General features: G+C 51.1%; 1 protein-coding gene across 3 annotated transcripts; it reads left to right on the forward strand.

The window, feature by feature from the left end:
* Positions 1-1,740: 1,740 nt before the first annotated feature.
* On the forward strand, positions 1,741-25,776 carry Anpep (alanyl aminopeptidase, membrane). 3 transcript variants are annotated; one of them, XM_050154040.1, is made up of 21 exons: positions 1,741-1,760; positions 7,032-8,090; positions 8,521-8,663; positions 8,743-8,903; positions 10,506-10,632; positions 10,718-10,872; positions 11,016-11,129; positions 11,227-11,370; positions 11,511-11,576; positions 11,684-11,749; positions 13,519-13,694; positions 13,868-13,950; positions 14,544-14,680; positions 14,770-14,825; positions 15,866-16,013; positions 20,103-20,194; positions 20,764-20,874; positions 20,989-21,156; positions 21,872-22,012; positions 22,366-22,447; positions 25,230-25,776. In XM_050154040.1, the coding sequence occupies exons 2-21, from the start codon at positions 7,420-7,422 to the stop codon at positions 25,383-25,385; spliced, it is 2,997 nt and encodes a 998-aa protein (XP_050009997.1). In that variant the 5' UTR covers positions 1,741-1,760; positions 7,032-7,419; the 3' UTR covers positions 25,386-25,776. The 3 variants fall into 3 exon arrangements, with proteins under 3 accessions (XP_050009997.1, XP_050009996.1, XP_050009998.1); XM_050154039.1 differs by lacking the exon at positions 1,741-1,760 and adding an exon at positions 4,913-4,931; XM_050154041.1 differs by lacking the exon at positions 1,741-1,760 and adding an exon at positions 4,954-4,973.
* The last annotated feature ends 482 nt before the right edge of the window (positions 25,777-26,258 follow it).

The raw sequence follows: 26,258 nt of genomic DNA on the forward strand, positions 1-26,258 counted from the left end.
TTGAGCCCAGGAATGCGGGTGCCTCTAGCTGCTGGAAAGGACAAAAGATGCCCTCTCGGAGAGCCTCCAGAAGGAACACTTCCCGCCAGCACCCCGAGTTTCAGTGTGGAGAGTCTGATTTATAGAACGGTAAGCGAGTAAGTGTGTGCCTTTTCCAGTTTGTCTTACTGCAGCAGCCGCAGGAAACTAACACACGTGTTCCCTTGTCCTGCCAACAAAAAGATGCTCAGAGAGGGCGTGCCCTGGCAGACACACGCAGCATTCAAAGCAGAAAAAGCAGGAGAAGCATGCACTCCAGAGTGCAATCCTTTGTCTGCTAGATCCTTCTGATACCTCTGACTTACTTTTTTGGTTTTTCATGACAGTGTTTCTCTGTTTAGCCCTGGCTGTCCTGGAACTCACTTTGTAGACCAAGTTGACCTCAAACTCAGAGATCCACCTGTCTCTGTCTCCCGAGTTCTAGGGTTAAAAGCACAGACCACCACCTCCCTGATAACTTTGACTTTTGTTTGTTTTGTTTTGTTTGAGACAGGATTTCTCTGCAGCTTTGGCGCCTGTCCTGAAACTCACCCTGTAGACCAGACTAACTTTGACTTCTTGAAAACAGTCTGGATATCAAGAGTTAGCCAGAGCTTGGCCTGGAGAGATTGAAGCAGAGCGATTAACAGTTCAAGGCCAGTCTGGGCTACAGTGAGTTTAAGGTCAGCCTGGATGATTTAGTGAGACTATATCTCTTTTTTTTTTTTTTTCTTTTTAAAGAAAAGAGTTGAGGGTGTAAGTCATGGCTGAGCACTTTAGTATACAAGTGACACCGGAACTTAATTCCCACTGCCTGAAGAACAGAAGAGAGGGAGGGAGGAGAGGAGGAGAGAGGAAGAAAAAGTTGGATGGAATTGGTGGATAATCCCAGCACATGGAAATGTTTAGCAGTGAGGGAAGATTGTTACTAGTTTGAGATTAGAAGCTGGACTACATAGTGAGTTCCCAGCCAGCCTGGGCTGTACATATATCAGACCTTTATGAAAGAGGGAGAGGAGGAGGGAAGGGGAGAAAAGGAATGGAGAAGAAGAGGAGGAGGAAGGAGGAGAGAGGAAAGAGGAGGAGGAAGAAGACACAACAACAATAATAATAGTAACAAATGACAATAATAATAATGATAATATAAAATTGTGTGGAAAACCACCAGGGCCGCGGGGATTCTCCTGCAGTTTGAGGAGGCTAGGAGCCCCTCCCTCCAGCTGCAGATGTCTCCCAGATGTGGTGGGCGGGACACTGGGACAGCGGCGCGAAGTGTGGGTGGGTGAGGGCGAGAGGTCCGGGTCTGGCGCTCTAGGGGCCAGGGGCCCGCGCCGTCGGGGGACTGGCTGTTCGCTGGCAGGCTGGGAGGAGCGCGGGCGGAGCCGGGGGTAGGAGTGTGCGGGGGGGGGGGGGCAATCCTGGCGCGGCGGCGGTGGGCTCGGGTTACTTCCCTTTAACCGGCCCGGCCAGGCGGGTGGCAGCGGCTAGGCAAGAGCTGCTCGGAGCAGTGCGGTGTCCCAGGCAAGTTCGGGACGGCGACTTTGGGCTTCGGAGGTTTGGGGACACCCAGCGTGGGGCTTGGCATCCGGGATGCGGGAGCCAACTGCAGATTCTGCCCCCACACAGATGGGTAAACTGAGGGCCTGGAGCTGCCGAGGCTGTTGGAGTGGGTCCCCAAGATCTCCAGCCGTCTCCAGATGCCTACAGGGCTCAGAGGGAGGTCCCGGCTTTGATGACAGAAGGTGGAAAACCGGGTAGCTGGAGTCCGGGAACGCAGGGTGGTGGCTGGGTCCTGGTGGAGAGAGGGTGGCCAGAGTCAGGGATACAGGGGGAGAGAGGTGTCGAGGGACACGCGGTGGACGGAACCCGGGGTCGAGAGGATACTGGATGGTTGGGGCACAGAGGACTGGGACAGTGCGAGTGTAACAGGGCGCGCGCTGGCTCAGGGAAGTCACAGAGAGCAAAGCCACAAGTTTCTGCTCTGCAGTTCCGCCCAGCCGGGTTTAGAGCGGTGGCCCGGGCGCCGGACCTCAGCCCCTTGTGAGGAAGCGGGAACTAGACTTTATCCTCGTTTCGCTACCTGGACTCCTGGAGCCCACCACACCCCATCCATTGGCATTCTTCCTGGAAGCGTGCCAAGCCAGAGGTGGCCAATCCTAAGCGGTGCCCTCCTGGGAGCAGCGCCGGTGGCAACCCGAACTTGTTTTGCGAGTGGGGTCTTTCCAAGCAGAAAATCTCCAATAATAACCTTCGGTCGTCAGACCGACCTGGACTGTCAGGGCTTTTGTGACTTAAAGCCCCTCCTTGCTCCAAGGATACCAGCGAATTGTGCACTTGGGAGATTTCAGGGCACTAACGCGCACCCCTGTGGCTGACCGTGAGAGTAAAGTCTAGGGCGACAGGTGGACTCTCAGGACCTTGGCCAGTTCACTGTGAAAGTGGAGCAGGTGGCTTCCTGCTGCTGTCAGCACGGGTGGCCAGTAAGAAGGAGGTGGGCCTCCTCGGCACAGGACCGGCCATAATTTCCCAGGGGCAAGAGGGCTGTTCCTACATGGGATGGGCCCAGGTACAGGGACCAGGGCTATGGCTCTAGTGCATGATGGAACCCCCAGCGGTGAGCCGTGTAGCTTGGGTTGGCCTGGAATTCTAGACAATCCTCCGGCCTCAGTCTCGGCCTCTGTATTTGATTTTGGGACTCTCCCTTCACCCCCAGAGTTTGAACCTGGCACCGCATGCATGGTAGCTCTGCCTCCAGAGTACCTGAGGGGAAGCTGCAAGTTGCTTGCCCTGAAGCACCTTTGTAGCAGAATCCCCACTGGCTGTAACCACTCACCTCAGCCTGAGTCCGACCTTATTCTATTTTATTTATTTTGTTCGTTTGTTCGTTCATTCATTCGTTTTTTCGAGACAGAGTTTTTCTGTAGCTTTGGAGCTTGTCCTGGAACTCACTCCTAGACCAGACTGGCCTTGAACTCACAGAGACTTACCTGTCTCTGCCCCCACGTGCTGAGATTAAGGGTGTGTGAGGTTTTTTGTTTGTTTGTTTGTTTGTTTGTTTGTTTTTGGCCTGAGTCCTATCTTAAGGGACCACAGGGTGGCCTCATTTATGTCTGTGTGGTGTACACGGACAGTGTCTTGTAGCAGCCCCCTGGTGGTTCCCAGCTTACAAGTATCACTTCCCAGAACAACTGCCAATTCCTGGCCATGGTCTGAGTGAAGGAATCCGTCCTTCTTGTGGTCTTTAGAGCCACTCCTACCAAAGAGAGTGTGGGCCTGTATGATTAGTGCACAAGGCCTCTCTGTTCCCGCTCTTCAGGGACACTTCCCCGGCCCACAGAGGCCCACTTGCCATGGGTTTAATACTGTTCCCACAGAATGGACAGTGTCTAGGGCTCCCAGAGGAAGCACCCTGGGGGCTGGCCCAGACCAGCCCAATCCAGCTGTGACATGGGAACAGGCCATCAGCCAGGATGACCCTGTTCTGAGAGCTGGCTTCACCCTGGTCCTACTCGAGGCTACTTCAGTGGGCAGATGGTCTACACACTACACTTTCCCCTAGCTTCCTCATTGGCCAGCTTCACAGTACCTGCATCAGAACTCAGGATGAGAGAGCTCTGGAGAGGAATCATGAGCCTGAGGTGTGGTATGGAGCACAGACTACCTGTGCACCTGTGTGTGTGTGTGTGTGTGCATGTGCACACACATGTGTATCTGAAACAGTGGTCAGGGCGCGTGCACACACGTGCACACGTGTGCGTATCTGAAACAGTGGTCAGTGGTTAGGGCTGCCACCCCCAAAGGGGGAAGCAGCAAAAGGACGGCAAGAGCCTTGCTCACCTGCAGAAAGGCCCTGCACTGAAGCAATGATCCCCTCCAGATCAGGCAGGACAGAGTACTATTCTCCAGCAGCAGCAGCAGCAGCAGCTATGCTGGGTGATCTCAGGCTGCCTTAAGGCCTCGGTTATCATCTGAGGTGTGAGGTGGGCCACAGATCAGGAAAAAAAAGTAACTTAACACACGACGTCAGGTTCCTTATTGCTCACCAGGCCAAGTAACATGGATTGGTTTTGAGAAAAATATGAAGCAAATGACCTACTGGCTGATAGCAGAGGTGGTTTTTCTGCCCAGTCTCAGAGCCCAGGACGGAGTGTGCTCTGCAGAGGGCGGAACTGTCCCCCAAATCAAGGGTCCGACTTTCCTTGAGTGCTTTAGCTTTTGTCTGTCATGTTTGTGGTGAAGCACAGGCTGGTGCTGGCCTGGTGTGGAGGCTGACACAGCCCTGGTCTTTTTGTAAGTGACGTGGAGGCCACAGAAGTGTGTCCCTAAGGAGCATGACAAAGTTGTGGTGTTAGAGCTGGGCTTTAAAGTGTAAGAGAGGAAAAAGTTACTCCTAGCCAATGGGCCAGAGAAACAAAGGCCGAGCCACAAGAGGCCTAGGGGACTGCGAAAACCTGGAGCAGTCAGGGGGTCAGGTTCAGGGGTGGTCTTGGCCCCCAGCTAGAGTTGCAGCCTCACCCTGAAGGCAGTGAGGGTCATCTCATCCTCACACCCGGGAAGATACTCCCAAAGCTGGCGGGGCAGGGTGACGAGAACCCCACAGAACCCCGCAGACGAGAACCTGCCTGCTGGGGTGCTGAAGTGGTGAGACCTGCCTTGAGGCAGGGGCTATGGAGAGGAGGGGCTGTGGAGCCCAGGCACCCCACACACCCCTAGCCTGGGTTGGTGCCATTCCTGGAGCTGCCCCAAATCCAGACACCAGGGCCCCTTTGCAGAAGAGCCCAGATTTTGACCAGCTGGCCCATGGTCTGCATCCAAAGCAAACAGGAAGAGGTTGCAGAGGGCTGGGCAGAACCTAGCTCTTTGTTTGGAGACCGGATTAGCCGAATGGACTTGTGGGTTGGCCTGCTGTTCAGGTAGGAGGGAGCTGCAGGACCAGTTACGGATGTACTGAAGGGGTATGACGCGGGGGTGGGGGTGGGGGACATAGCCCTCAGGGGGTTAACCTGCTGGCTCTGTCAAGCTGGCTCTGTTGCAGGAAACCTGGGACCCAAGTGAAACCTTTTGAGGCCTCAACCCTTATTTCTGCAAGCTGGGGCACCATTATGTGCCTTTACGACACGGAGTTTCCTACTAATGCCCTTTGGCCATCAGCCCAGGCCTCATAGGTAGAGCTGCTGCTCGCTGCAACGTCCACTCAGGCCCCAGATCGAGGCTCCGGGGAAGACCCCAGAGTACCGTAGACCCTCAGTCTGAATCGTAGACACTCAGAACCAGACATCTCAACCACAGATCCTGGCCTTTCTAGCCAGAGCAGAGGGCAGCTCTTGACCCCGGCTCTCTCATACACCTGCGTCCCCATGACACATTCATTCCACACACCTCCCTGAAGGCCAGGGCTGGTGGCGGGTGGATGAGGTCCTGGAGGGTCAGATGGGCTGGAGGAGGGCTCAGAGGAAGGGCAATTATTCTCTTAAAATGCCTTATTGGCAGAGGCAGGGTGGAGATAAAGGCTGGAGGACTTGAAAGAGGGATTTCTTCTGGAATGACTTACGCAGTCACTCAGTTGCATACGTGAGCATGTACCCAACAGATCCACGCGGAGTCCCTACCAGGTGCCAGGCACAGAGCCAAGTCTGGGGGCAGAAATAGCTAAGGCAGCTCGGCGGTGGTGGCGCACGCCTTTAATCCCAGCACGAGGCAGAGGCAGGCGGATCTCTGTGAGTTCGAGACCAGCCTGGTCTACAAGAGCCAGTTCCAGGACAGGCTCCAAAGCTACAGAGAAACCCTGTCTCAAAAAACAACAACAACAAAAACAAAAAACAAAACAAAAAAAGAAAGAAAGAAAAGAAAAAAAAGAGAAAAGGAAAAGAAATAGCTTAGGCCTTAGTCTAAGAAGCCTGAGGTTCACAGTTACCTCTGAATGGAGTAGAAGCCTATGCTGAGGTACAGGGATCTGAAGAGGACATGCATGATGGGAAAGCCAACCCACTGGGGCTGGAGCTGATGAGGGAGTATAATAATATAAGGATCTATAGAAGCTAGTCAGGGTGAGAGTGAAGTCTGTCCAGGCAAAGGCCCTGAGGTTGAGGGGCTAGATGATGGTTGAAATATTATGACAGCGTGTGTGTGTGTGTGTGTGTGTGTGTATGTGTGTGGTGTGTGTGTCCCTCTGGGGTGAGGGTGGCAAGTGGGCAGGCTGGCTTCTGCACATTGTGTATGGATCCCTTAGGAAGGCGGGGCCTGGGTCCCAGGGAGCGAAAAGAAGGTTTGAAACAGTGGAATGCAACAGTCTGATGCGTAAGAGATTTGAGGGTCACTGGAAGAAGCAGAAAATTCCTGGGAATACAGCAGGGTCTGCCGAATGCTGGGAGGAGATAGGGGTGAGCTGCATGTTGGGGTGAGCATCAGTCAGTGTGGCGGTCTGAGAGGCGGGACTGGTGCAAGGCCATGTGTTAGTGGAGTTGGTAAGTGTTCATGTCTACCCAGGACAGAAAGCAGGGCAGTGCTGTGCTGGGGGAAGGTCATAGATCTACGTTTCTAACATGGGAACACGGGATGGTCCATATGTTCCCCTTAAATCTGCTAGGCAAGCTGAGGGGGAAATACTATTAATTATTCATGAGGGAAGCTATAACTATGAGAGAGAGAGAGAGAGAGAGAGAGAGAGAGAGAGAGAGAGAGAGAGAGGAGGAGGAAGGAAGGAAGGAAAGAAAGAAAGAAAGAAAGAAAGAAAGAAAGAAAGAAAGAAGAAAGAAAGAAAGATTTATGTTGCTTTCCTTGGGGAGTTAAGAATTTGGTCAGGAAAGAAAGGGAGAGAATCTGAAGAATGTCCCCACAGGCCCTGACTTTCCTCAAGGAACCCAGCCCAAAGGTGGATCGAGTGGGTTTTTGTTTTGTTTTTTGTTTTTGATGGTGTGCTGGGAATTGTCTTTATTCTGCTCTGCCTGTTCCACCTCCTGGGCTGAGTCTCACCTCAACCCTCGTGTTTCTCTGTCCTCCATTTGTGCTTGCAGGTGGATCAGTGTCACCAGCCTTCCCCTCTGCCCTCTGGGTGCCAAGCCTGCAGTCTGCCCTTCAGCCCCAGCTCTGCCTGGTCCCCCCACTTCTCGGCCACCTGCAGCCTGTAACCAGACACTGTTTGCTCCCAGCAGGCACCCCCCTACACACACACATACATACACACACACAAGCCAGCTTTGCACACTGTTTCGTTTCTGATCTCTCCAGAGCCTGGGCAGAGAATACCCCTATCTAAGCTAGTGACCTTCGCCTGAGCCCTGGTTAATATTTGTCCAATCCAAAGACAGTAGGGCTCTGCCCCCTGGGAGATATAAATTGGCCCAGGGCTGCTCTGCTTCTCGCTTGGCCTGAGCCACTCCGAGCTCCCTGCCCACCAGCATCATGGCCAAGGGTTTCTACATTTCCAAGACCCTGGGCATCTTGGGCATTGTGCTGGGTGTGGCAGCTGTATGCACAATCGTAGCCCTGTCAGTGGTCTATGCTCAGGAGAAGAACAAGAACGCGGAGAACTCTGCCACAGCTCCCACACTGCCTGACGCTACCACTTCTACAGCCACCTCGGCTACCTCCTCCTCAGCTACCACCTCGACTACCTCCTCAGCTACCACCTCGACCACCCCAGCCACCACTGTAGATGAAAGCATACCTTGGAACCGGTACCGCCTGCCCAAGACTCTGATACCTGACTCCTACCAGGTGACTCTGAAACCATACCTCGAACCCAATGAACAGGGTTTGTACATCTTTCAAGGTAACAGTACTGTCCGCTTTACCTGTAATGAAGCCACAAATGTCATCATCATCCACAGCAAAAAGCTCAACTATACCCAAAAGGGAAACCACTTGGTTGAACTGCGAGCCCTGGGTGGTTCCCCAGCACCTAACATCATGAGAACTGAGCTGGTAGAGCGTACCGAGTACCTGGTGGTTCACCTGAACGGACAGCTGGTAGCGGGCCATCAGTATGAGATGGATAGCCAGTTCCAGGGGGAGCTGGCCGACGACCTGGCTGGCTTCTACCGCAGCGAGTATGAGGAGAATGGCGTCAAGAAGTAAGTTCCTGGGCTGTGGGCACAGGCTGAGAGAGGGCTGCATCTGGGGATCATGGAAAAGAAGGGCTGGAACCTTCAGGAGACTTCAGCAGCCCCGTTGCTCATCTGTGGTGGCAGGGGCAGTTATTGGGGGTACTGTCTTCCAGCCTCTAGGGAGGTAGGGTGGAAGGGTTCCTTGGATGGACAGGAATACTGAGAGGAGAGAAAATTGCTTGGAACGACCTCTCAGCTCACACACGCGTGGAGCCTTCCAGGGTTTGGATGGAGTCTGGAAACTGGTTTCCCATGGCAGCATGTTGACCAGGGTCCTGAGGTTGTTTGGAGTTGGATGAAGGGCAGTAAGCAGGTTGGGCCAGCCTTCCATGCACCCCTTCTTCTGTACCCTAAAGATATTCCTCTAGTATCCTTTCTAACACACTGATTTGGACAGAGTGGTGGCCACAACGCAGATGCAGGCTCCTGATGCCCGGAAATCCTTCCCCTGCTTCGATGAGCCAGCCATGAAGGCCATATTCAATATCACACTCATCTACCCCACTGGTTACACAGCCCTGTCAAACATGAATCCCAAAGGTGAGTCTGGCTACCCTGGGTTTGCTCTGGACTGGAGTGCAGAGCGGGAAGCCCACACACTCACGTGCCCCATGCGCAGAGACCAAGCCCCTTCCGGAAGACTCTAAATGGACCATCACGGAGTTCTATCCCACCCCCAAGATGTCCACATACCTGCTGGCCTACATTGTGAGCGAATTCACTTCTATACAACCAGGGAACTCAACCAATGATGCTCAGAACTCATCCAATGCTGTTCAGGTATGGAACTGGGCTTTTATGTTCTGGGATGGCCCTGCCCTGGCTTGAGGGACCTTCCTAGATCTTCTCAGTACTAGCTTCTGAATTATTAGGTTGTTGAGTCCCAGCTCCGAGTGACCCCAGGCACTCTTAAGCACTTCCCAGTCTGTGTTTGGAACACAGAAATCACAATTCCTCGTCGGTAAGGAAGCTCCTGACCACAGGAGACAGACCTTTATTGGCTTTTTGGTTTTTTCCTACACTATTAGGGATTGAACCTGGGGCCTTGTGCATACCACACAAGTCTTCTACCTCTGATTTATATCACCAACTCCTTTTTAAAACCCATTTTAAAATGTATTTTTAATTATGTGTATGAGTGTGTGTCTGGATGTGGTACGTGCACAGGAGTACAGGTGCCTGTGGAGACCAGAAGGAAGTGTCCAATCCCTTGGAGGCGGAGTTACAGTGGTTGTGAACCCCCAGACTTGGGTATTAGGAACCAAACCTGGGTCCTCTGGAAGAGCAGCAAGCACTCGGGCTCTAAACCTCTAAACTCTCTGCCTCTTAAGTTTGTTTGTTTTTTTTTTTTTTTCTGAGACAGTCTTTGAGTCTTCTGGTTGTCCTAGAACTCACTCTGTAGACCAGGCTGGCCTTAAACTCACAGAGATCTTCCTGCTTCTGCCTCCCGAGGGATTAAAGTTGTGTGCCACTATGCCTGGCCCCCTTTTTTAAAATTTAAAACATATTTATGTGTGTGGGTGTTTTGCCTATATGTAAGTGTGGGTACCACTTCCATGCCTAGTGTTAGGGTTACTATTGCTATGATGAAACACCATGACCAAAAAGCAAACTGGGGAGGAAAGGGGTTGTTTGGCTTACACTTTTACATCTTAGTCCATTACTGAAGGAAGCCAGGAAGGAACTCAAGCAGGGCAGGAACCTCTGGAGTCAGGAGTGGATTCAGAGGCCATGGACGGGGACTGCTTATTGGCTTGCTCCTCATGGCTTGCCCAGTCTGCTTTCTTATAGAACCCAGGACCATCACAATGGGCTGGACCCGCTCATATCAATCACTAACTAGGAAAATGCTTACATTTTGCCTACAGTCCAATGAGAAATGGAGGCATTTTCTCAATTGGGTTTCCTTCTCTTAGATGACTCTAACTTGTTGAGTTGACATAAAATCAGCCAGCACAGCCATCGAGCTATCTCTCCACCTTCTGTTTTAAATTTTGAGATAGGGTCCACTAATGTGCCCAGGCTGGCCTTGAATTTGTGACACCCCTGCTCCTAAGTGTTGAGTTTATAGGCATATGATACCATGCTTGGTTTTCTGTTTAATCTAATTGGTCCCCATTCTGACTTATCAAGGACCTCCAACTCATTGGATTGTGGGACTCCACGTACTCTCCTTGAGATCTCAAGCCTGGGGCTGGAGAGATAGCTCAGTGGTTAAGAGCACTGCCTGCTCTTCCAAAGGTCCCGAGTTCAATTTTCAGCAACTACATTCCAGATCTCATCTGTAATGAGATCTGGTGCCCTCTTCTGTCTGCAGACATACATGCAGGCAGAACACTGTATACATAATAAATAAAACCCGATCTCTTTCTCGTTCTGCAGATTCGAATCTGGGCTCGGCCCAGTGCCATCAACGCGGGCCATGGTGAATATGCCCTGAAGGTGACAGGCCCCATCCTAAACTTCTTTGCCAAACATTATGATACACCCTACCCTCTACCTAAGTCTGGTGAGTGACCATGGGGCCTTCATGGGGATCCCTTCATAGGATCCCCACCCATGCCCACCCGCTCTCACATGTCTCCCCTCCACAGACCAGATTGCCCTGCCCGACTTCAACGCTGGAGCCATGGAGAATTGGGGGCTAGTGACCTACCGTGAGAATGCCCTGCTCTTCGATCCCCTGGACTCCTCCATCGGCAACAAGGAGCGGGTGGTCACCGTGATTGCTCACGAGCTGGCCCATCAGGTAGATAGATGGCTGTGGGAGAAGCAAGAAGGAGCAGAGGCCTTGGAGTGTCCAGCCCTCACTTGGCCTGTGCCTCGTAGACAGTCAGCCATGCTTAGCTGGTAAGGCCTGTGACACTCAGCAGACTCACATGTCCCCTGCAGTGGTTCGGCAACCTAGTGACAGTGGCCTGGTGGAACGACCTGTGGCTGAACGAGGGATTTGCTTCCTATGTGGAATATCTGGGTGCTGACTTTGCAGAGCCCACCTGGAATCTGGTAAGCCACCATCCTGAGAATTGGCCCGAGGTGGGAGTGGACTGCCTAGGATACCCCTCCTGGGCCAGTCGCCTAATGGCATTTGGGGACTCTGCAGACAGACCTCATAGTGCAGAATGAAGTGTATCGTGTGATGGCCGTGGATGCACTAGCCTCCTCCCACCCGTTATCCAGTCCTGCCGATGAGGTCAACACGCCGGCCCAGATCAGCGAGCTGTTTGACAGCATCACCTACAGCAAGGTGCTTCTTGGAGGCCCTGAGAGTCATGGGCTGTGGGGAGGGATCTATCCTATAGGGAACCTCAGCACAGTCACTGCTCTGGGGATGTCTGTCCCTGGTAGCCATCTTGGCCTTCTGAGCTCCCTCTCCCTCTACCCCAGGGAGCCTCAGTCCTCAGGATGCTGTCCAGTTTCCTGACAGAGGACCTGTTCAAGAAGGGCCTTGCAGTGAGTATCGCTCCAGGTGTTCCCTCGGCATGGCGGCTTTTCCCCCAGCACAGCCCTCCACAGCCCTGGGGACCACCCATCCCTTACCAAGGTTTGTTGTTCTACAGTCTTACCTCCATGCCTTCGAATACTCCAACACCGTTTATCTGGACCTGTGGGAGCATCTGCAGAAGGTGGGTAACATGCCTTCTCCACTAAGGTCTTAAGGGGACAGCATGCATGAGACCGTGCCTAGCTTCCCTGTTCACCAGTCCAGGCAAACTGTTGGGAGCCTCAGCAGTTCGTCTATAAAATGGGTGTAAAGATGAATCCTTAAAGGCAGTGGGTAAGGCCCCTGCTCACTGTTCACTTTGGGTTCTTTTTCTTCATTTTTTTAGTGGCTTCTCTTCAGTTGGTTCTCTCATCTTGTTTCTGAGGCAGGGTCTTTTTTCTGCATGAACAGTCGACTCCCTGTCTCACTTACGAGTGCTGGGATTACAGGTGCTTGCCAACATATTCAGCTTTTTATTGAGACAGGGTTTCTCTGTGTAGCCCTGGCTGTCCTGGAACTTTCTCTGTAGACCAGACTGGCCTTGAACTCAGAGATCCTCCTGTATTTGTCTCTATAGCTTGTCCTACTGGCCTGTGCCACCAGAGCTGGCCTACTTGATGTTCTTGCTTAGACACACCATGGTGGAGCTCGTGAGATCACTTAGTGCTGAGAACATGAGCTTCAGGGCACCTATGTCCAAACTACTACCTCTATCCCCTTTCCTCTTCCTTATCTCCTTTTCCTCTTTCTTCTGCCAGAACTTTGGCACCAACCATTTAACTGACTCAGCACTCCTGGCTGCCCTGTGCCCTGTGGCCCTCCCTACCTGGTACATCCTTGCACACACCAGCACCTTGGATGCAAGCTCCGACCCTCTGTCCCTCCCTGCCTCACATTCCGTCCCTCAGCTTCCAAGCCCTCCTGTCTTCCCCAGAGGCCCCTCTCCTCCCTGCCTCTCCTTAGGGCTAGAGTCCACCCTGCACATGAACCCCCATCACTTTGTCTCCCCCCCAACTTGCCTCCCAGTCTTGTGTGGACTTTGCCCACCCCTCCTCAGCCCCACCCACCTCTCCTCATCAGTATTTCCTCCTGAGCCCTAGGGCCCCTATCATCCTGCCCAACCACTCCTTGACTGCAGCCCTGTCCGTCTGGGCCCCAAGGCCATCTCTCTTGGGGAGGGAATGTCACAGAGTCACAGTTGGGCAGGTTCCAGTCCCCCCTCCCTTGCCCCCAGCCTGTCTATTAACCACCTCCCCCCCCCATTCTGGCAGCTGACTGGGTGGTGCTTCATTGGATCCTTCCTCCACCGCTTGCCTTCCTGCCTTCCAGCAAAGCTTGCTCCCTTTCCCTGTCTTCTGTGGCTCCAGACTTCCCCTGCCTCAGCTTTCCCTTTTGACAGCCCCGCCTCTGCCCGGCTTTCGGGGATTCGCGGCTTTAGTTACTAGCAGATGTCTTTGGCTTTTTGCTGTGACTATAAAAGTGGTGCCCATGCATTTGGGAAAGGATGAAAAAGACCCACGAAGACAGTAACAAGGGATGTGGCATCCCCGTTCCCTCCTATTGGGGGACCTTTCCTCCACACCCCAGAAGCCCTGTCCCTTGCTCCTGCCTGTGACACTGGGCACTGCTTTATCTCTCTCTGTTCTCATCTCTAAACATTCAGAAAGTACCCTGGCCATGGGTCACACCCAGGTGTGTCACCAGTGTGGCATCAGCTAGAGGCAGAGCGGTTATACTCCAGCTCACTCAGCACTGGGCAGACAAGGAGAGGCAGCACTGGATGGAGTCCCTTGTCCTCCACTCCCCTGCCCTGTATTAGGGGCACCATAGGCCTAGGCTGGCCATAAGGCTGCCTGGGTGTTAGGCACAGGAGGACGATGGTTTGTCAGACACACTGTGTCCCTCAAACAGGCCGTGAACGACCAGACAGCAATCAAACTCCCAGGCAACGTGAGTACCATCATGGACCGCTGGATTCTACAGATGGGCTTTCCCGTTGTCACTGTGAACACCGCTACAGGAGACATCTCCCAGGAACACTTCCTCCTTGACCCTGAGTCCACTGTTACCCGCCCCTCCCAGTTTGAGTGAGCACATAGGGTCACGAAGGCTTGGGTCCCAGGGAAGGGTGGACCACAGGAAGGAGCACGGTGACACTTGGGATCGGTGTTGGGCCATCACTGGGCACCTGAGAGGGGTACCCATGGTGTGCCCAAGAGTTGCCATCATCACTGACTGGCCTCTGGGTCTCTCACTGCAGCTACACGTGGATCGTGCCCATTCCGTTTCTCAAAAGTGGAGCGCAGCAGCAGCAGGGTCACTACTGGCTGGAAACCAAGAAAAGTAATCCATCCCTATCTTATCTGCTGGCTCCTGGCCTGTGTTCCGGGAGGGGGGTTATGGGAGAGCTGAGGGAAGATTACCTTTACTATTTCACTCCACAAATGGAGCTGATGCCTTTGTTTCCACTTCACCTTGCTTCTGTGTAGTCTCGGGCAAGTTACCGACCCTCTCTGGCCTTTACTTTCTTTTCTGTCAAGTTGACTACATCTGCTCCATTGAGCTGTGTGAGAATTCCAGGAGGGAATTCCTGTGAAACAGGACAGTGATTGGCAGGTACAGTAAGCTACCTTATATGACCAGGCACTGAAGAGTTGAAGGTGAAGGCCAATCACAGGCAGCAGAAAGGAAGGCCCACAATTAGAAACATCCAGGAACTCTCTGACAGTCTAACTGTAGATTCTGGCTGGGATGACCAGGTGGTGGGCCAGGAATCAGGATCAGGTTCCATGCAAAGGTCCAGAAAGTGAACTGTGTCCTACACAGGCTACCCGTGGAAGTTGTCTAGGAGAGGCAGAGGCTGAGAGGAGGCTCAGGGTCCTTCATGACTTTCTGGGCACACTCCACTCAGTCCTGCCCTTGGCCCTGCTCCACAGGCCAGAATGCTGACTTCAGGACCTCTGGAGCCAATGAGTGGGTCTTGCTGAACCTGGGTGTGACGGGCTACTACCAGGTGAACTACGATGAAGGCAACTGGAAGAAGATTCAGAATCAGCTGCAGTCAGACCTCACTGTGGGTATCCCTTCTGCCCTGCCCCCCATGGGATGATGGGTCATCAGACCGCAGGGTCTGCCCCTTAGTCACACGGTTTCCTTTTCTAGGCTATCCCTGCCATCAATCGTGCACAGATTATCCACGACTCCTTCAACCTGGCCAGGTGAGTGCCATCCTGGCTAAGGCAGAAAGAAGCCTGTGACTGGACCTATGTTCTTCCTGCTGTTCTAGATGCCCACCAGGTGCTGTGCCAGGGGCTACCCTAGAGCAGCTTCCTGGGGTCCCCACATGGCCATTTCACAGAGAAGGATTTTGACAGCGTAAGAACACCTTACCCCAGGTGTCACAGCAGCCACACACAGGCCCATCCCGCTCTACCATCCACTTCCCCCCCACAGCCCCAGCTTTCCAGAGTGCTGTGTGCACACCAGACCTACACTTGGTGCTTTTTTAAAATTTAAAAAAAAAAAAGTTCTGGGCTGAGCAGGACAGAGCGGCAGAGCTTGGGCACAGCGATGTTTTTTGAACACTTTCTTTGTGCATGGTGAGGTGCTGAGCTCTTTGACATGAGTGACATTCCCCAGAGACATCTGTGGACCCAATGCCCACACATGCCTAAGCCAGAAGAGGGAGGAAGGGTCCCGCTAGAAGGATCTGGAGAGATGACTCGGTCAGTAAAGTGCTTGGCACTCAGCATGAGGACAACCAAGTTCAGACTCCCTGAGCCCATAAAAGCCTGGTGCAGCAAAGTACTATAGTAGTGTGTGTGCTGTAACCCTAACACTGTTGGGGAGAGGCAGGTTCCTGGGCTCTTTGGCCAGCCGGCCTCATGGACTCTGTGAGTTCCGGGTTCAGTGAGAGACCTGCATCTCAAGAAATAAAATGGAGAGTATTGGTCATTGAAAAAATATGATGAAGAGGCCGACGTTGGCTTCTAGGCTCCACATTCATAGAAACATTCACACATACCCACGTGCACACACACACACAAACAATTATCATAGTAAAAACTAAACAGAATAAGGATAATAGACGAGAAAACATGACTGGCGGGGCCCTATTGGTGCCACTCTTTCCCCCATGGAAAATATGAAGGCCTCAGGGGACCCAGGCTTAGGTGTGCCCTTGAGAACCTGAGCTAGGGTCCCCAGAGTGTAGTTGCGTTTGGTGGGTGCTGACCTGGGCCTTCCTGTTTGTCTCCAGTGCTCAAAAGATCCCCGTCACTCTGGCACTAAACAACACCCTCTTCCTCAACAAAGAGACAGAATACATGCCCTGGGAGGCTGCCCTGACCAGCCTTAACTACTTCAAGCTCATGTTCGACCGCTCCGAGGTCTACGGCCCCATGAAGGTATGAGTTGCTACTTCCCGCGTCCGAGTTAGACCGCTGGGAAGGTTTATTACCTGTCCAAGCTCTTTCAAGAAAATAAGTAGGTGTGGGTAAGATGACAGAGTTAGGAGGATCTAGAAGGAGCAGGCACAGAGAAGGTTAGAAGAGTAGACAACCCCCGCCCTCCCCACTGCGATGAAGACAAGATTTCTAGCAAAATCTGTCCATTGGAAATAATGGAAGTTAATGCTTTGGGGAGGCCTGGAGAGGACATTGCACTGGAAGATAAAGGCCTGCAAGTCTTACCAGACTGGCCTTGAACTCACAGAGATCCTCCTCCTACCTCTGCCCCCCCAGTGCTGGGATGGGCAAAGGAATTCTTAACGTGTCTGGTAGCTGGGGTTGGCTTGGTTACACTGTGAAGCTCATTTGGTGGAGTCTTAGCTCTGTAGACCACATTTAAGAGACTTGTTGGGATTTAATTGATTGTGTATGTGTGAAGGCCAGAGGTCAATACTATTTTGCTAGCCTATGTTTGTCCACTCAGAGCTGGGCTCCCAGGCATGCACTTACATGGGATCAGGGACTTAAGTTCAGGTCTTCATGCTTGGGCAGCAAGCACTTTAGCTCCCTCCACCTTGTTGTTTGGGCTCACTGACCCTGCAGCCTAGCTCCTAGCCCTGGGATTGCAGGTGTTGGTGATACGTCTGTGTGTGTTTGTCTGTGTGGTGTGTCTGCATGTGTGTGTATTCTGGAAAGTGAACTAACTCATGTTTACATGGCAAACCCTTGATTAACTGAACAAACTCCTTAGCCCAGTTTTTGGCTGTTTTTTTTTTTTTTTTTTTTTTTTTTTTTTTTTTTTTTTTTTTTTTTTTTTTTTTTTTTTTTTTCAAGACAGGGTTTCTCTGTGGTTTTGGAACCTGTCCTGGAACTAGCTCTTGTAGACCAGGCTGGTCTCGAACTCACAAAGATCAACCTGCCTCTGTTTCCCAATTGCCGGGATTAAAGGTGTGCACCACCACTTCTCGGTTGGCCTGGAAGTCTTTAAAACTTTTACATTTTTTAACTTTTTAAAATATGTACATATGTATGTATTTATTTATTACGTATACAGTGTTCTGTCTGCATGTATGCTTACACACCAGAAGAGGGCACCAGATCTCATTATAGATGACTGTGAGCTACCATGTGGTTGCTGGGAATTGAACTCAGAACCTCTAGAAGAGCAGCCAGTGCTCTTAACCTCTGAGCCATCTCTCCAGCCCTAATTTTTAATTTTTGTGTGTGTGTATGAGTGTTTCTCCTGTATCTATGTTTGCACACCATGTGTGTGCCTGGTGCCCAAAGAGACGAGAAGAAGGTCTGGGGCCCCTGGAACTAGATTTACTATAGATGGTTGTGAGCCAACATGTGGGTGCTGAGAATCAAACCTGGGTCCTTTGGAAGAGCAGCAAGTGCTCTTAACCTCTGAACCATCTTTTTTTTTATTTATTTTATTTATTTTTTTTTATTTAAAAGTAACCCGCTATCGACTTAGGATAGCAAATGCCTGTTTTGGTAAACGGAACTTTTTTGTGCTTGCCCAGGCTCCTCTCAAACTGGTGCTGTAGCACAATCACAATACCAGCATGCAGCATACGCCTGGGGTCTGGATGCCCTTCGGAGTCAGCTGGAGTGCTGTGTGGGCACCTGTGTTCCCCTGTCTAGGAAGGCTTTGTGGACTGATCCCATAGGAGGGGTCGTGCCTTTCCTGGCGTCTTCTGCCACTTCCAGGACTGTTGCTTGGGCCATGCACTAGGTCTTCTGATTGAGAAGCCCTCTGCTTCCTGAATCCCATGGCTCCCTTGTCTATTTTCTCTCAGGGAGTACATGGTCTTGAGAGTTTGGAGGAAGGATTTGTGAGGGTAGGTTTTCTCAGGCAAGTTGTCAGGAATGTCTTTTGTTCTGCTTTCACACTGGGCTGAGAATTTATCTGGGTTTGGAAAGTCTGAACTGGAAATCACAACCCAGAATGTCTAAGGTCTTGATCTGTTGACACCAGGATTCTCGTGTTACAGTTGAAAAGTCCAGAGCTTTTGTCATTTCCAGTTCTTGGTATGAGAACAGTTTTCCTTCCTGGAACCTTCTGGGCTCTTCTAGCAGTCCTTGTGGGCCAGTCTGGGTCTTGCCAGCTTGGACACAGATGCGCTGTATCAGAACTATTTTGTTGTCCCTCTGAAATTCTTCCCTATCTGTTGTCCATTTCCTGCCTTTCTGGAAGTCTGAGTAATTCCAGTTCTTTCTCTTGCTTTGGCCTGGTTTTTATGTCCCTCCTACTTTCCAGATTGGGGACTCTTCACTCTCCCCCAGGGACGGTCCCCTCACCTGCGGGATGCTTCTATTCTTCCCTCTCGTTTCTGTCCCATACAGGGTCTTCTCGTCTCTCTTGAGGGCGGTTATTACAGGGCTTGCGGAGTCTCCTTTTCCCTCTGTTGACTTCTTTCCTCTTAGCTTTCTGTTTGTTTTGGTCTCTTGTCAAGTTGGAGGCTGAGAGGCAATTTTAGATTTGAGGGTGAGGCAATAAACAGTGACCAGAAGCTACACCAGAATTGGAATGAAAGGGTGTGGTGGTGCTCACCCTTATCCCAGCACTCAGGAGACAGAGGTAGAAGTATCTGAGTGTGAGTCCAACCTAATCTACAGAGCAAGTTTCTGGCTAGTCAGGGCTACATAGTGAGATGATGATGATGGTGATGATAGTGGTGGTGGTAATGATGATGATGGTGGTGGTGATGGTGACGATGGTAGTGATGATAATGGTGGTGATGATGATGATAGTGATGATGATGGTGATGATGGTGGTGATGATGATGATGATAAAGACAATGACAAAAAGGGATTGGAAGCACCATAGGAAGGTGGAAATAGCCATAGGTCCTAAATGTTCGCTCAGGATAGTCTGGTTTCCCTTGCATGGGTCTCTGTTGCGTGTAGTGAAGTTGGTAGTACCCATTCTAGGGGGACAAAGTGGCAACTGATGGAAACCTCTGCCTCTGACCTCCTTGTAACCCTTCTCACTGTGTGTGGTGCCCAGCACCCCCAGCGTCTCTAGTCTAGAATCTCCTGTGAATGAGGGCCAGCTGCCACTGGAGTTTGACTTACAGACTTGGATTCCAGTCTCTAGTACTCACAGCCCTAGTCTTACCCCAGGTTTTTTAATTTTGAGCCTCATTACAGCAAGTTCTTTTTATGTTTTTTCTTCATTTTTTTCTTTCTTTCTTTCTTCCTTTCTTTCTTCCTTCCTTCTTCTTCTCCCCCCTCCTCCTTCCCCTCTTTCTCCTTCTCCTCCTCTTCCTCCTCCTCCTCCTTCTTTTTTGAGACAGGATTTCTCTGTGTATTCTTGTCTGTCCTAGAACTTGCTATGTAGACCAGGCTGGCCTGTCTCCCCAGTGCTGGGATTAAAGGTGTGTGCCACCACTGCCTGGCTAGCAAGTCCTTTTCTGCAAAAGCTTGGTGGCAAATCCTTTATCTCTGCCAGACTGGGCCTACCTCCTTCCTCCCTTCCCAGTGGCCCTGTGTTGGCATCACAGTCACCACTATCTCTCCTGTAAGAACAAAATGTTCTTGGGGAGGGGAGAGGTTGATTCTTTTTACCATTGAAGAATAACTTCAGTATGTCACAGAAGTCAGTCTGCCACATCAAATCAGAATCTGCAAAGGACTTTAAAACAGTCTGGGGCTGACATGAGTTAGGTAAAAAAGAACAGTGCACAGAATTAGCACAGCTAAGAAAGGAATGCAAGAATAAGAGGGGATGAATTTGTGGCTTGGAAATTGTAGTTTGGGTCTGTCCACTGTGTTTGCTCATCTGTGTTCTCTAAATTGCTCACAATAAGATCAGGAAGGGAGACCTGGTGTTACAGTGATGGGTGGATGACATGGGTTAGGACTGACCAGATTTGAGGAGAAAGAACACCAATTCAGCCATTTGAAACCTAGACTGAGGTGCTGGCCTTGGGCGCAGCCTGACTTCTCCCTGACTGCCAGTACCCACTCACGCCTGCAGAGACTGCCAGCCCAGGCAGGTGGACCTGGATCCTTGACACTGCTCCTACATTCTTTCCCCAGAAATACCTACTGAAGCAAGTCACACCCCTCTTCAATCACTTCAAAGCTGAAACCAACAATTGGGCCACTCGCCCAGATACGCTCATGGAACAGTAAGTGTGAATTTTGTGAGCCCGGACGTCCCACATGACCTGAGAGCTGAGAATACCGCCTGGAAGTGTTCTCTGGATCCTTCCATGTCTGACCACCAGCCAGGGAGAGAGCCCTTCTAAGCCCTGGGAGCTCTCTTGAGAACCCACCTGGCCTGTGGGCTCTTCTAGCGTTTTGGGTTTTGTGGGTTTCTTTGTCACAGGGTCTTATGTAGCCCAGGCTGGCCTGGAACTTTTGATCCTCCTGCCTCAGGCTCTCAAGTGGTAGAATTACAGGTGTGCAGCACCACCCTCAGTTTGTACAGTGTTGGGATCAAACCTGGGGTTTCCTGATTGCTGCAAACCTCTACAAACTGAGCTACGTCCCCAGTCCTAACTTCATTAACAAAGACTCAAACCAAAAGCCTGAGGCTACCTTGGGAACCCAGAAATCACAGGCAGGAAGAAAGCAGAAAAATCCCCAAAGAGTCAGGTGGACCAGCGTCTTAGGGTCCTGGCTGTGTGGTGTTGAGAGGTCAGTCTTGGTGGGGGTCCAGGCAGGATGTGCTAACCACACGTCACCCCTGGGACAGGTACAATGAAGTTAACGCCATCAGCACGGCCTGCTCCAGTGGTCTCCAGGAGTGTAAGAACCTGGTTTCTGGACTTTATAATCAGTGGATGAGCAATCCTGCTGTTAACCCGTGAGTGTTCCCCGGCTCCTTCCCTGCCTGTCCTCATCTGCCCCTGGCCAGTCACTGGCTACTCCTTGCTCCCTGTTCTTCACTGATCCTTTTCTCCCGACTCCCCCACGCCAGGATCCACCCCAACCTTCGGTCTACTGTCTACTGCAATGCCATTGCTTTCGGTGGCGAGGCTGAGTGGGACTTTGCCTGGGGACAGTTCCGGAGCGCCACTCTCGTAAACGAGGCTGACAAACTCCGAACAGCCCTGGCCTGTAGCAGGGATGTGTGGATTTTGAACAGGTGAGGACATGGCCCCACCCACAGACTCAGCCAAGCCTCTGTGCTCCTCTTCCTACAGCCTCGCAGCTTTGTGCTGGTGAGGACAGAGAAGCTCAGACGCAAAGCAATTAATAACTCTATGACCACAGGCTTAGTAAGTGACCGAGCCAAGACTGGAATACAGGGTTACGGTCAGGGTCGGATCCCTAACTCTTAACTGCTGTGGACTCTGGTGTGAACATCAGGGCAAGGTCTCCTGCACCTCAGTGAGGTCTCTCCCACCCTGGTAGCCAGCCCTCTCAGAGGCCAGACCTGCAAAGTTCCAGAGACCACTGCTAGAGATTGTTTCTGATCCACAGGACACTCATGACCCCTAGACCCATGAGTGCTCCCTCAGCATTAGTGACAAACCATTCAACTGAGTCTAGTTTTACATCAAAATGAGGAGTGGCCACCCTACCTGGTGAGAGGACTGCAATGGCTGGAACTTCTTCCTTCCTTCATCTGTTCTCAGGGAGTTGTAGGGCGGCACATGCTTGCTTGGCCAGTGACCCTGTGACTCAGTTTCCCACCTGCAGAGGGGAGGTAGCACTCAGGTTGCTCCACAGCCCTTCACACATCAAAGGGATGTTGAGCAATGCTAGAGGCAGTGATTGGGTGTGAGACATCGGGCTCCCAATCCTGTATCATGGCCCCACAGTTCTCAAGTGGTCCCTACCCTTGCCTCCTACCGCAGATACCTGAGTTACACTCTGAATTCTGAGTACATCCGGAGGCAGGATGCCACCTCCACCATCATCAACATTGCCAACAATGCGGCCGGGCAATCTCTGGTTTGGGACTTTGTCCGGAGCAACTGGAAGAAGCTCTTTGAGGAGTGAGTCTGACTAGGGTGTTGGACTACCAATGGCCAAGGCTGGGGTTGCTGGGGTGATCCACATGCCTCCCCACCCCTGTGCTGGACTTTCTTACCTAGAAAACTGTAGCCAGGGGAAAAATCTCTGACAGGGACAAGGAGTCAGGGACCTACAGCCTGAGCTGTGTTCAAGACTTGGCTTCTGCATGTCCTGGCAGGGTCTCTTTGGGATCTTGGGGGGGTCCATTTTGTTTTGTCTCCTGTGTATCCTTCAAAATGGTTGTAAATTTCTATAGTTCCCTGACGCTCGCAGAGAATGTCCCTTAGGTCTCTGCCCCTCCACTGCTCACACTCATCCTTCCCCCACCCCACAGCTACGGAGGAGGATCGTTCTCCTTTGCCAATCTCATCCAGGGAGTGACCCGGCGCTTCTCCACCGAATATGAACTGCAGCAGGTAAGGACCAGACCTGTCCCGTCCCAGGCTCTATTTGTCCCAGTTGAATGTGGTGGCGTCCGCTCACAGGACAAGGACCAAATAGAGAGACTTTGTATATATTAATGTTTCCATTTTTAAAAAATCTTGAATTTTAAAATTTAGTCGTTGATTGATTGCCTAGGCTAACCCTTAGCTCCTAGCCTTAGTCTTCCGAATAACTAGGATTGTATACCTAGATTCCCTTACCTAAAAATTGAGTTACCATCCATGTACCATAAAATTTACCATTTTAAGTGCTTTCTAGTATATTTATAAGGTTGTACAACCAGTCTTTGCCACCAGCTCCCCAAAGAAATCCTCTAGTTGCTAGCAGTTCCTCCTCATTTCTGTCCCATCCTCCTAGCTCCTGGCAATCACTCATCTACTTCACTCTTGCATTTCATTAAATAGAACCATGAAATTCTGTGACCTTTTTAAAAGCGGAATTATGTAATATGTGACCCTTTCGTGTCGGGTTCCTTTCACTTAGCATCTCAGGTTTAAAAGGTTTGTTCCTGTTGTAAGATGCATGGTGCCTTTGTATGGCAGAGTAGTATTCCCTTGTGTTGATGCACCACGTCTGTTCCTCCATTCCTCAGCGGATGAGCTTTTCAGTTCTCCCCCCCCCTTTTTTTGGCTTTTATGAACAGTGTTGCTGTGAACATTTATGCACGTAGTTTTATACAAACACGCTTTCATTTCTCCTGGGCATTTTGCTAAGAGTGGACTTGCTGGGTCATTGCTTTCCTTCACGTTTAGCTTTTTTGAATAAATGGCCAAAATGTTGTCCGGAGCAAATTTACTGTTGCAACATTCCTGCCGACAGTGTAGGATGGTTCTAATTTCTCAGTGTCCCTAGGCGTTGTTATGGTCTTTTCTGGACGAATAATGAGGGAGCTTACTGGCTGTTGGCATATCTCTGGAATAACTTCTATCTGTGTCTCTTGCCTGGTTTGAAATTGGGCTGCTGCCTTTTATTGCTGTTCTGTGACCGTTCTCTGTGGATTTTAATACAGCTGCATGCTTCGCAAACACCTTCCCGCGTTCTGTGGGCTGTCTTTTCACCTTTGATACGCACATATTTCTATTTTGTTTTGTTGAGATCGTCTTACCATACAGCCCAGGCTGGCCTTGAACACAAGATCCTCCTGCTTCTGCTTCCCACTTGCAGAGACTCTTTAATATTTTTTTTTGATTTTTCGAGACAGGGTTTCTCCGTAGCTTTTTGGTTCCTATCCTGGAACTAGCTCTTGTAGACCAGGTGACCTCGAACTCACAAAGATCTGCCTGCCTCTGCCTCCCGAGTGCTGGGATTAAAGGCATGCGCCACCACCGCCTGGCAGAGACTCTTTACTTTTTATGAAATTCAGTTAATTTGTTATTTTTCTTTGCTTATACTTGAGTGTCATATCATTTTAGGCCTGTGTGTTTTAAAGAGTTGTTTTCTTTTCTCATATGTAGAATATTTTAAAAGTGTATTTGTGGTACTGGTGCTTCAACCCAGGACTTGACATGAGAGCAAGCGCTGTACCCCTAAGGTGCACCCCTACACCTTTGGTTTTGGGTTTTTTGCTTGTTTGTTTGTTTTGTTTTCTTTTTTGTTTTTTGTTTTTGTTTTTTGGCTTTAATTTAAGACAGGGTTTCCCAGTAGCTGTAGCCCAGTCCTGGAACTCACTCTGTAGACCAGGCTGGGTTCGAACCCACGGACATCCACCTGCTACTGCCTCCCGAGTGCTGAGATCAAAGGCGTGCCTGACTCAGTTCTTAAATTTTCTGGTACTGTTCTAAGGGGGCAATCGTGTCGCTTCTCAGGTTGTCATGGCTGTTCCTAGGTGTACCGCTGATGTTGTGGATTGTGAAACCTTGCTAAATTATTAGCTCTCACAATTTCCTTTTATTTCTTCTGGTCCTGGGTATGGAAGCGAGGGCTTCACACATGCTGGGCAAACTGTCGGTGAGAGGTAGCTTAGCCTGAGTTCTAACAGTTCTTTCGCGGACACCTTAAGATTCGGTGTGCACATAACCATATTGTGAATGGATAGTAATAGTCTTCCAGCTGGGCGGTGGGGGCACGCGCACGCCTTTAATCCCCGCACTCAGGGAGGCAGGGGCAGCCAGAGCTCTGTGAGTTTGAGGTCAGCTTGGTCTACAGAGTGAGTTGTAGGATAGCCAGAGCTACACAGACAAACCCTATCTCGAAAAACCAAAAAAAAAAAAAAAAAAAAAGTCTTCTGTCCCACTTTATTGTTTTAAAGTGATGAGGGCCTCGATCAGGCTTAGCAAGCTCTGTGCTCCTGAGCTGCACCCCCACCCCTGTATCTACTTCTTTGAAATAAATAAATAAATAAATAAATAAATAAATAAATAAATAAATAAAAGCTACTTAGGCATTGAAGCCACTGGATCATCAGAGGGTCAGAAATTCCCGCAGTTGTTGCTCCTATGTGGCACCTGTTTCATTTGCTCACTACCGGGTTGAGATTCTTCAGCTGAAAGTCAGGGCCAACTCATTGGAATATTGCGCAACGGAGCCCGATACCCTCTTTATAGATTCCACCTAGGGCTGTGATTTCCCCACTTCTGTGTAGAGAGTACTTCTAGCCCCACGAAGTGGTAAGGGATTTAGTTCCTTATACAGGGAATAAGATACGGTCTCCATCCCCAGGGACCTGTGAGTCTGGTGAGAGACTGGGAAAGCCCCTCTCTTCTCAGGGCTGAGTTTGAGAGCCAGCCCAGACCTGACGCTTTGTTTTCCTGGCAGCTGGAACAGTTTAAGGCGGATAACCAAGACACAGGCTTCGGCTCGGGCACCCGGGCTCTGGAGCAAGCTCTGGAGAAGACGAAAGCCAACATTAAGTGGGTGAAGGAGAACAAGGACACGGTATTCCAGTGGTTCACAGCAAACAGCCAGGAATGAGACCTGGACCTGAGAGCCACTTGGTCCCTGCGACACCAATCTCCGCAGTCTGTGCAGGATCTCTGTCCTCAGCGCACCATACACCAGCATCCGACCCTCAAGGACCCAGTGGAGCCAGCCTTGCTCCTATTGGTCAGGCTGCTCTGGCACCGCCCAGCCCTTGCCCCTCATGCCAACTCTGCCCCAGGCCCAGGCCTCTGGGGCTGATCTCAGGGAAGCCCAGCTTTGAGGCCAGATTAAGAAGACTTTACTGGACCAACGGCTGCTCGGATAGAGTCACCCTGCACACATTACCGCTTTCCCCACAGGACCCAGAACCAAAGAATCAACAGGGCACCAAGATCTATATATATTTTTAAGAGAAAATGTAAATAAAGAATTTCTAAAATCAGCTCACAGACTTTTGTCACTCACAGTTGGGGAGGCTGGAGAGGGGAGTTGGGGGGCATGCTATAGGTCTAGGGAAGTGGAGGAAGGAGCATGCCTCCTGGCCCCATACGGTGTCTTGCAGCCGATTCCAAGGACAAGTTTTCAGGGTTGGGCCCTGAGGAACCTCCTGGAAGTTGAGGGGGGTGGGTATGGTGATTCCCACAGGACCCACTCTACCAGATCTCAAGGGGGGCAGTGTGGTGGGTTGTGGCCCTCCTATTGTGGGCACTCAAAGAGACACTGGGCACCTGGGAATGGGGGAAAGGTATAATAGAGACCCCAAACCTAAATGCTGAGTCATGACCTTGGGCATGAACCTCTTTTCCAGGCTCCCAGGTGGATTTTCTGGGGAACCAGAAGGGCTGGGCTGAAGGTGAGGGCCAAGCAGGCTGCTGGGTGAGGAGAACTTGGGAAGACTTGAATGGAGAGTGGCTGGTAAGGATA

The sequence above is a fragment of the Alexandromys fortis genome, unplaced genomic scaffold (genome assembly GCF_014885135.2).
Source record: "Alexandromys fortis isolate MF-2015 unplaced genomic scaffold, M_Fortis_MF-2015_v1.1 scaffold_86, whole genome shotgun sequence".
Classification (NCBI taxonomy): Eukaryota; Metazoa; Chordata; class Mammalia; order Rodentia; family Cricetidae; genus Alexandromys; species Alexandromys fortis.